General features: G+C 36.4%; 1 protein-coding gene and 1 long non-coding RNA gene across 2 annotated transcripts; one reads left to right on the top strand and one right to left on the bottom strand.

The window, feature by feature from the left end:
- The first annotated feature begins 1189 nt into the window (after positions 1-1189).
- LOC110929749 (GTPase-activating protein GYP7) lies at positions 1190-6724 on the top strand. Its single transcript, XM_022172933.2, has 12 exons — positions 1190-1937; positions 2788-2883; positions 3007-3110; positions 3941-4113; positions 4204-4284; positions 4381-4503; positions 5048-5136; positions 5216-5321; positions 5415-5512; positions 5610-5861; positions 5946-6029; positions 6416-6724. Exons 1-12 carry the CDS (start codon positions 1839-1841, stop codon positions 6440-6442), a joined length of 1332 nt encoding a protein of 443 aa, XP_022028625.1. The 5' UTR covers positions 1190-1838; the 3' UTR covers positions 6443-6724.
- Positions 6725-7448: 724 nt separating this feature from the next.
- On the bottom strand, positions 7449-8201 carry LOC118490683. The gene is made up of 2 exons (XR_004889868.1): positions 7907-8201; positions 7449-7741 (listed from the first exon to the last, which is right to left on the bottom strand). It is a non-coding gene; the product is annotated as an uncharacterized LOC118490683 (long non-coding RNA).
- Positions 8202-10058: the final 1857 nt, after the last annotated feature.

Genomic DNA, 10058 nt, shown 5'->3' with positions numbered 1-10058 from the left:
TGTGAAATCGAATTGTAAAATTAAAATCAAAGGGAAGGGTTTAAACCATTTGGTCTTGGGTAAAGTTGGGAACGGGGAAGATATTAGGTTTTGGATCGACTTGTGGGAAGGAGATACTCCTTTTATGGAAAGATGGCCACATCTGTTTGGGTTGGAATTGTTTAAAACTTGCAGGGTTGCAGATAGAATAAAAATGAACAGGGGAAATGGTGAGTTTGTTTGGAATTGGTCTAGATTGCCTGTGTCGGTCGTGGAGTTAAAGGAAAGGCAGGAATGCAGTGAGATCATTTACAAGGTGACACTCAAAAATTCTAAGGACAGGTGGGTTTGGACTGAAGATAGCAAAGATGGCTTTTCGGTGAAGGCTGTTAAAAAGGCTTTGATCGCTGAAAATGGAAATAGTCAGCCTCCTAATTTCGATTGGTTTATTGGGTGCCTATTAAATGTAACATTGTGGCCTGGAGAGGTAACTTGGACAGACTCGCTACGAGAGTGAACTTAAGAAAAAAGAACGTGGACATTACATCCGTTATGTGCCCTTTTTGTAACGAGTTTGAGGAAACGGTGAAGCATCTTTTTTCGGTGTGTTCAGTGGCGATTCAGGTTTGGGCGGAGATAAGTGCTTGGTGTAAAATCCCCCTGATTTATATCTTCGAATTCAAATACATTCTAGATATTCACAATTATTCTCAAGTTGGAAAGAAGGCTAAGAAAATCGTCCAAGGGTTGGTGAATATTTCGTGCTGGAGCATTTGGAAATGAAGGAACGAGATGGTCTTCAACCAAACCAGTCGTAGCCCGTAGGAGATTGTGAGGGAGATTAAGTCGAGAGGATTCGCTTGGTTAAAAAATTGAACATCATGTAATTATATTAGCTGGTAGGAATGTTATAAATACCCTATGTATATTTTGTAATTTTCTTCCCTTTACCCGTTTGGGTCGGGGGAATGTGTGCTGTTTGACTTTTTGCCCGTTTGGGTCAAATGCATGTTTTAATGAAGTTTTCTTAAAAAAAAAAAAAAAAATCCAAACTTTCAATCGCTCTCGGTGACACTGGGCCCCATACCACTAATTCATGAGTCATTAAAAAGATATTTAATTTGGTGGCTCGGTAGTTGTTCACTTGTCTGTACAGTTGGATAATGGGTCAACTAGATGACTTATTACTCAAACCACGCGCCCACCAGAGCGTGCTAGCAAACCACTCCCTCCATCTTCCATCTTGTATCCACCGAAACCCGCGAAGCACGGTCCCCCCATCCCACATTCTCACGTCTTTTGCGCCTCACAACAAACACATTTCACTATTTTCAAAACAAGTCAAACATCCTTCCTCTACAACGTATTACAGACCAACAATGCTGTTGTCGGATGAATCTTTAGCACATCAGAAACAGTGGTAACAGCGGTAACTAAGTCCAGTTGAAAAGACAAAGAAGAAAATCACAAATAAACCATACATTTGAAAAGGAACAAAATAAGGAAAAAAACAAGAAAAAGATTAAAAGATCGTTGCTTTCTGGATGTTCACGCCAAGATCTCATCTGGGTATTGTTAATTCAGGTGGTTATTGTTTGATTTGAAGAAGTTTGGATACAAACAGTTGGTTTTGGGTTGAAGAAAAAAGTTGGTGGTAAAAAAGGATGAATCTTTTTGTTTAAAGATTTAAAAGATTGTTGCTTTCTGGTTGTTTATGCCAAGATCTCATCTGGGTATTGTTATATCAGGTGATTTAGGTTTTGGGGTGCAAGAATCTTGAAAAAAAAATTATTTGATTTGAAGGAATTTGAGTACAAAAAGTGGGTTTTGGGTTGAAGAAAAAAGTTGGTGAAAAAAGGATGAATCTTTTGAGGAAAGATCCGGGACTTCCAACTGATTCATTCTATGAGGTTCGAGCTGAATGTACTGATGTTCCTAAAACCAAGTTTAAGATTAAGGTAAATCATCTTTATGCTAAAAGTTTTTAACTTTTTGGGGTATTTTATTTCACTTTCACTTTTGCTTTATTGTTTATGATTGCTTTTGGTGTTAGTAGCCAATAATCACTTTGATAATGAAACTGTTTATTTGTATGAAACATTATAAATTAAAGTTACCAAGTGGATATGATCTCCTTTGGAATATGTTTTGTTATACTTGAGGAAAAAAAATACATAATTGTAGCAAATAATGCTAAAACAAATTTGGGGCATCATTTGGTTTGGTGGTGTTTGTGTATAACGACTATTAGACCATGCGTAGTGGTTTGATGAATAATGCCCCCACCCTGGGGCGTTTTCTGCCCTGTGGCAGTTCAGTCAGCATGGGGGCATTATTGGGCGTTTTTGCAAAAGTGGCGTAGTGGGAATAATGCTCAATAACGCTCCATCCAATCCTTACACAATTATTTATATATAGGTGAGAAAAGGAAAAAATAAATAAATATATAACCGTTGCTTGTGACCGTTGCATGTGTTTCTGATTGGTCAATTCATCGCCCAAACCGCATGATTTAAACCACGCCAAAACAAAGTTTTCGAGCAAACATGCCCAGGGGGGCAGTCCAAGGGCGAAATCCGGCGTGATTGGGGCGATTTTTTGAAAAAAAACACGCCTGTTACGGGTGGTCTTATATGCCATTGACACCTTAAAAAACTACCTTTTCCATGTCAAGAAATGAATTCAGAATTTGGACTAGTGAGAGAGCTGATTATCTGATTATGCACTTGTTAAAACTACCTTTTTAGCACTATTTAATGTTTCATTGAGTTGTTACCGAAGCTTGTAGTTTCTGATATGTTTATTCAGTCTGGGAAGACCCTTAGTGTAAGGAAGTGGCGGTCTGCTTTCAGTCCAGAAGGTTATCTTGATATAGGCCAGACCCTTGGTCGAATTTATCGTGGAGTAAGTTCTATACTTGAAATTTTGTTTATTTTGTTCTGTGATTAGTTTGACATTTGGCATTTAAATGTAGTTCCCTTTTCAAATTTACTTCCTTTTTTCACGAACATTTTTTTGATAAATCAGGGGGTACATCCAACAATTAGAGGAGAGGTATGGGAATTTCTACTCGGTTGTTTTGATCCTAAAAGCACATATGAAGAGCGAAAAGAGATACGATTAGCTCGAAGGTAGTTTATACACTTTATCATTTCCATTAAAATTTTCCTTATCTATGTGTACATATCATTGGAAGTGGCAAGACGGGCGCTCTAGAATGGGTTCGGATTAAAACTTGGGTTGATTTGCATATGTGTCACTTTTTTAAATCATTTTTTTTATTATTAACAAGCTCATTATATTTATTTAAAAATATTATGCGAATACTCGATTATAATCAAAGTATTTGAATACAAATATACAATGCTGTAGGTTTTTCTATGCGTTACAAATAGAATATGAATGACTTTTAATCCCTGTGACCCATTCGACCCGTTTAAGCTTTCTCTTTTACCTATTATTTTATTGACCCGTTTGAGCTTTCCCTTTTAGCTACTTTTTTTACTTGACCCAATTGAGCGTTCTCTTTTAGCTACTTTTTTATTTGACCCGTTTGATCAGTTTGAGGTAAAAGCCAACCCAAAATCGACCTATTCATAAGCTAATGGGTCAAAACTTACCTCTGCATACCATGATCACCTAAATCCCTTATATCTATCTATACACAGTGGCGAAGCTTGACCCGAATGACCGGGGGGGGGGGGTTCAAAAATGTATACACAAAAAAATTCTATAGAACCGGTGGGTCGAAAACGTATATACCCAAAAATTTCTATACGAAAACTACATATATAACACTACTGAGCGAAAAGTTCGGGGGGTCGGGCGCCCCTCCCCGCCCCTTCTATACTTCGCCACTGTCTATACAATAGATCACACTTTTTCCGGCATATTGTGTATATCACAATTTCCTCGACTTCAAAGAAGTTTAAACGAACTGATATTTTTCTTATTATCGTAGAGAAGAGTATGTGCGGCTAAAAGAACTATGCACATATATGTTCCCTCTTGTCGGAAGTGGAAAATTCATCACCGCTCCTGTGATCACAGAAGACGGTACTCCAACCGAAGATCCTATTGTTCTTCTAGAAGCAAACCATGAAAAGCTTATGACGCCAACAGCTCAAGCAACTGGTAACACCATTTACTTTTTTTCTTTTTGCAGATTTAATAGTCGTTAAATGGTTATTAAATATTAATGCAGTAAGTTGCATACTTATGCAGTTGGTTCAGGTTCAGCAAAGCCTTGTCCTAAGGAGGAAGACAAGAAGATAATTCAATGGAAACTTACACTACATCAAATAGGTTGATAGATAATAAGTTTCGTTACACCCTTCTTTATATCATGCAGTTTTGTGGTTATCATGTAACCTTTTGTTTATGGTTTACTATTTATGGCAGGTCTTGATGTGGTTCGGACAGACAGGACGCTAGTATTTTATGAAAAGCCGGAAAATTTAGGCAAACTTTGGGATGTTCTTTCGGTTTATGCTTGGTTCGATAAAGAAGTCGGTTATGGTCAAGGTGGTTCACTGGTTCTTAGTTTCACTATAGTTTTTATTTTTTTTGAGTAAAATGTCATTTTAGTCCCTGAGGTTTGGCTAGTTTTGCGACTTTCGTCCAAAGGTTTGTTTTTCCGCATCTAGATCCAAAAGGTTTGAAATCTTGCCATTTTCATCGGGTCGTTAACTCCATCCATTTTTCTGCATTAAGTCAGGGGTATTTCCGTCTTTTTTGTTAACTCAAAGGGCAATTCGGTCAGGGGTATTTTAAATGCTTGTACATAAAGTGAAAAAGACTGAATTGCCCGTTAAGTTAACACAAAAGACGAAAATACTCCTGACTTAACGGAGAAAAATGGATGGAGTTAACAAGCCGGATGAAAATGGCAAGATTTCAAACTATTTGGATCCAGATACGGAAAAACAAACCTTTAGACGAAAGTCACAAAATTGGCCAAACCCCAGGGACAAAAATGCCATTTTACTCTTTTTTTTTTTTTTGAATAGTTACATGTAAAGACTTATATTCCGATTAAAAGTTTCACATTTATACATATCCCAAACAGGGATGAGTGATCTTTGTTCTCCAATGATTATGCTTCTCGAAGATGAAGCAGATGCGTTTTGGTGCTTTGAACGTCTAATGCGTAGACTGGTAAATATACAGGTTCTTGCGATATTAGTCTTCGATTGTTTTCAAGTAATAAAAATGTTAATATTTTACGCTTTTGAAGCGAGGGAATTTTAAATGCATAGGGAGTACCGTAGGGGTGGAGTCACAACTTTGCAACTTAGCTAATGTTATTCAAGTTGTTGACCCTAAACTTCATAAGCACTTGGGTATTTTTCATTACTAATTATCTTCACTATTTATTTTTATTTTTTATTCCAATATAATATGATAAATGAATTTATATTGTTTTATGAACACAGACCACATAGGTGGTGGCGATTATCTATTTGCGTTTAGGATGCTTATGGTGTTATTCAGACGAGAAGTTTCTTTCGGTGATTCATTGTACTTATGGGAGGTGATCATTACTAACAACCCAAATGGACCTATTTGTATATAAACGGGTCGAAACTGTCACATCTAATTCTTCTGGTTGACTAATGGATTTCAAACAGATGATGTGGGCTTTGGAGTATGATCCCGATTTATACACTTTATATGAGGAATCTGATTCAGAGAGACCCGAAGATGCTAAAGGAAAACGAAAATCATCACGCCAATGTGGCAAATATGAAAGGGAATATTTGAGAAGTGGGGCCAAAAACGGAGAAACACTCCCGATTTCTGTATTTCTTGTTGCGAGTGTGCTCAAGGAGAAAAGTGTCAAACTGCTCACAGAAGCCAAGGGACTCGATGATGTTGTCAAGGTCAATCTTATAATTGTTTAGAAAAACAAAGAATCCTTGCAGCATTTTCATGATGTAAATCAGTTTCCTTTTTTTTAATTTCAGATATTGAATGATACATCGGGCAACCTGGATGCTAGAAAATCCTGCTCGGGGGCTATGAAACTTCATAAAAAGTATTTGAAGAAGGTACGTGTTACGCCACTGTGTCTAAACTCTATAGTGTCCTTTCTTGGTTTTTTGAGGTCCCAATGTAGGTGGGCTGTGTAATGAGACAAAACGGGTTGTGTTTTTAGTATAGATCTAAATAGACTTATTTGGGCCGGGTTGACCAACAAACACTTTTTTGTCATATTATTACATTTTCAAGTATTTGAATAAAAACATTTAGTAGGTTGTATACGTTAAAAATGAACTTTGAGAGACTTTCAACCCGTTTAAACTATTCTCCATTTGAAAGTAAATTGGTCGACCTCTATTGCTTCTTATTAAAGAATATATATCAAGTCTTCCAATATGAAATTCTGGATTATTTGCTTTCTGGATCAATTTTGGCTTACTTATGGCTGTTACAGATGAAGACGGAGAAACCATCTTCATGACCACTGCTTTGAAATTTGAAGACTTTGAGCTTGTGTTAACTGGGTTCAGTGACATGAAGATTTCTCTTTGAGGAAACAAAACGATGAAACATAGTGTTGGAGCTAATTCGATTGTAACAGCGACTAATGTTAATTTATGTACAATTTTTTTTTCTAAACCCATTATGTGTATAGGAGAAGTACGTTTGATTATTTTTCTAGACGATGTGTGTATAAAACTACTGTTGTATATTTAGTAATTTAGTTAATGAGAAGATGATGGATTATATATTTTTTTATGAATTTGAGAAACATCTCTATGTTCTTTCTTTGTTTTTCTGATACGGTTTTATACTTTGTCACTTATTTTTGAGATAACATTCATTATCATCATACTAAGGTAGGGTCTAAAGAGGGAAGATGTAGACAGCCTTACCTCTACCTCATAAGAATAGAGAGTCTGCTTCTAGTGAGACCCCCGACTCGACTGTAGTTTTGCATCAAACCTTGGACATAAGACACATTACACTCAGCAAGGCCGATTAGTGCATGTACCCCTTGTCTTTCGGCTATCAACATCATCACATGATGCATGATTATACTTGTTAAATATCTTCTGTAGTTCTGTTACAGCTAGCCAAAGTGATGAACCATGGATCATGGATGTCATGTATGGAGAAGAGTCACGTTGACTAATTCTTTCAAAGGATTTATTTCTGCTGTTTAAAATATATCAAAATTTAACGTAGTATAATTCAAGTTTGAGTAGTTGATCTTCTTAAAATGTTAATTTAATGTTGGAAGCATATATTATACGAAGTGTTTTGTTTGCAACATGTCTTTCAAGGCAGCTAAATAAACGGGAATAAGTTGTGTACTTGTGTAGATGTTAATATTGAAAGTTGGAGGGTTGTAGCTTTCAAGAGTGAAAGTTGGAGGGTTAAAGTTGGATTATAACAGATAGATTTTAAGTTTTTTCATTTAGTCAATCAAGGGTGATTTTATTAAATATAAAGTTGTAACAAGATTACAAAATAATACTTAAATATTAATCTGTATCACTGTTTATACATAAAAGATTACAAAATAATGCTTAAACTAGCGAGACACATAAGTTTTTGATGCTAAGTTAACTCAACAAACAAATTGCTTCAGATATCTATACGATCAAATGCCGGCCGACCCAAAAGTTTACGTAGGTGATCATTTGAGGCTCCTTGATTCGGTCTACACGTACTTGATCATTCCACGACCCTCCACGCTAAGCTTAATAGCTTGAAGCAGCTTCTTTTTATTCAACTGTCGCAGCCTCTTGTTCATCTGTCATCACAGAGAAGAATATTTATTATACACATAATATTAATTATAATCATTACTAATATCGTATATTTATTTTGGAGTAAATTACAAGTTTTGTCCTTTATGTTTACATCAAATTTCAGGCGCTGTCCTTTAGCGCAAAAATTGACAGGCAGTGTCCTTTACCTTTCAAAATCTTGCATGTTTTGTCCTTTAGACCAAACCTGGTTAGAAATCTCAGTTAATTCCTGTCACATGCAATGCACATGAGGGTACAATGGTCCCTTTTTCCCTCAACCTTTTCTATTTCCCCCTTTATAACCCTCACCAATGCGAAACCAGCTCCGATCATCCATTTCCGGCCACTGCTTCCTCCGTTAACGTTGCCTGACCACCTTCCTCACTTCATAAAACCATCACATACATTCAATCTGGGCTCTTTCTTCATCAATAACCCCCACCATGCCCCCCCCCCCCCCCAATAAACCCTCCCCAGTTTCTCACCAATTTTAAAGTTTGATTCAATTATTCACAATCGAATACAATCTTTCTTCTGGGTTTTCAACGAATTCATACATATTTCCATCTTCATTACTCAATTCAAAACAATACCCATTTGAAATTCAAGAAACCCCCACCATGCCCCCATTAAACACTTCTCAGTTTCTTATCAATTTCAAATTTTAATCCAATTATTGACCACCCAATACAATCTTTCTTCTGGGTTTTAAACCAATCGATAGATAGTTGCATCTTTATTACTCAATTTAAAACAATACCCACTTGAAATTCAAGAAACCCCCAATTTTGTTCCTTGTGTTTACTTGAATTTTTGTTTGGAGATGCAGAGGCCTGGACCGAGGCCCTTTGAATTTTTGTTTCGACAATACCCACGTTGTCGGTTACTTTGAGATCTCTGATGAAGAATCTGATCAGGCGTTGTAACGGAAGCAGTGGCCGGAAATGGATGATCGGAGCTGTAAAACGTCCGGTGGTGGTTCGATAGTGGAATTAAGGTTGTTTGTAAAGAAGAAGGAGTGTGATTGGATATGGAGTGGAACTGGAAGGTGTAGATATCTTCCATAATGATTTATGCAGAATTACTTACAATATGCAAATTATTGATTGTTTGGAGTGTGAGTGAATGATGATGATATGTGAGTGATGGTGGTTTCGTGCTGGTGAGAGACAGAAGAAGAACGGTTAAGGTTCTGGTTTTGTGTTGGTGAGGGCAACAAAGGGGGAAATAGAAAGGGTTGAGTGAAAAAGACCATTGTATCCTCATGTGCATTGCATGTGACAAGAATTAACTGAGATTTCTAACCAGGTTTGGTCTAAAGGACAAAATGTGTAAGATTTTGAAAGGTAAAGGACACCGCTTGTCAATTTTTGCGCTAAAGGATAGCGCCTGAAATTGATGTAAACATAAAGAACAAAACTTGTAATTTACTCTTTTTTCTGAATGGCAAAAGGTTACCTTACTTCTACTTCTACACCAATAAATACTAAACTACACCCCATGTCAGGATTTGAACCCTTGTCTTTTCTCCAAGAGACAAGAGCCTCTACCACCCAGCTGTAGTGGGAATGGCTACTAATATGGTATATACCATTGCAATTGATATAGACCTTGAGTCGACGTTGATATTCTTGCATAGCTTGTTTGGCTCTGGCTTTAACTTCATCTGGATCTATCTTAGATTGGGGGTGCACCACAAAATGTAGTGGCATTGTTCCAGGCCTTGATGCGTGTAGTGTAGAAGTTGAATTTCCAGACTTTGGTTCTCTGCAAGTACCAAAAAAAACCATCAAACAAGTGAAAGCCATATGTAGCAACTATAACATGTTCTAGAAATAAAATAACTTACTGAGCCAGATCCAGATCGTCATCATCTCTAAACTGCATTCCAGAAGATTTATTTATAGGCATGTTAATGAGTAGCAAAACATATTAGAAAACTTGAAGCAAAGAATGTAAATATTAATTTAGTTACAATATTTTGGATAAAAAATTGAAATATACATTTTTATTGATGGTTGGCGAATGAGGATTCTCTCATCCTTAAGGTCCTCAAATCTATTGCTTATATGAAATATTTGTCGACTCAGCATTATATGTAAAATGTAAGCGTTAATTGAAAGTAAACAGGGCCAAGAAATTGGTAAACTCTCAACATGTGCATACAACCTCAAAAAGAAGAACTTACTATAAAAGTATCAAAACTTTGTGTTTTCTCATTGATACAAGATTTACATTTATACAAAAAGAGTGCTAAAGACTAGGAACTAAAGAGTGCTAAAGACTAGGAATTAAATGATGCTAAAGACTAGGAACTAA

Source organism: Helianthus annuus, chromosome 3, assembly GCF_002127325.2.
Source record: "Helianthus annuus cultivar XRQ/B chromosome 3, HanXRQr2.0-SUNRISE, whole genome shotgun sequence".
Taxonomy (NCBI): domain Eukaryota; kingdom Viridiplantae; phylum Streptophyta; class Magnoliopsida; order Asterales; family Asteraceae; genus Helianthus; species Helianthus annuus.
This window is presented reverse-complemented; position numbering and strand designations above follow the sequence as displayed.

Excerpts from the sequence above, each read along its gene's own strand:
- LOC110929749 (XM_022172933.2), top strand. The coding sequence starts at position 1,839 with ATGAATCTTTTGAGGAAAGATCCGGGACTTCCAACTGATTCATTCTAT. Across the intron at positions 4,285-4,380 it reads ACTTACACTACATCAAATAG|GTCTTGATGTGGTTCGGACA; the intron begins GTTGATAGATAA and ends TATTTATGGCAG. Across the intron at positions 6,030-6,415 it reads ATAAAAAGTATTTGAAGAAG|ATGAAGACGGAGAAACCATC; the intron begins GTACGTGTTACG and ends TGGCTGTTACAG.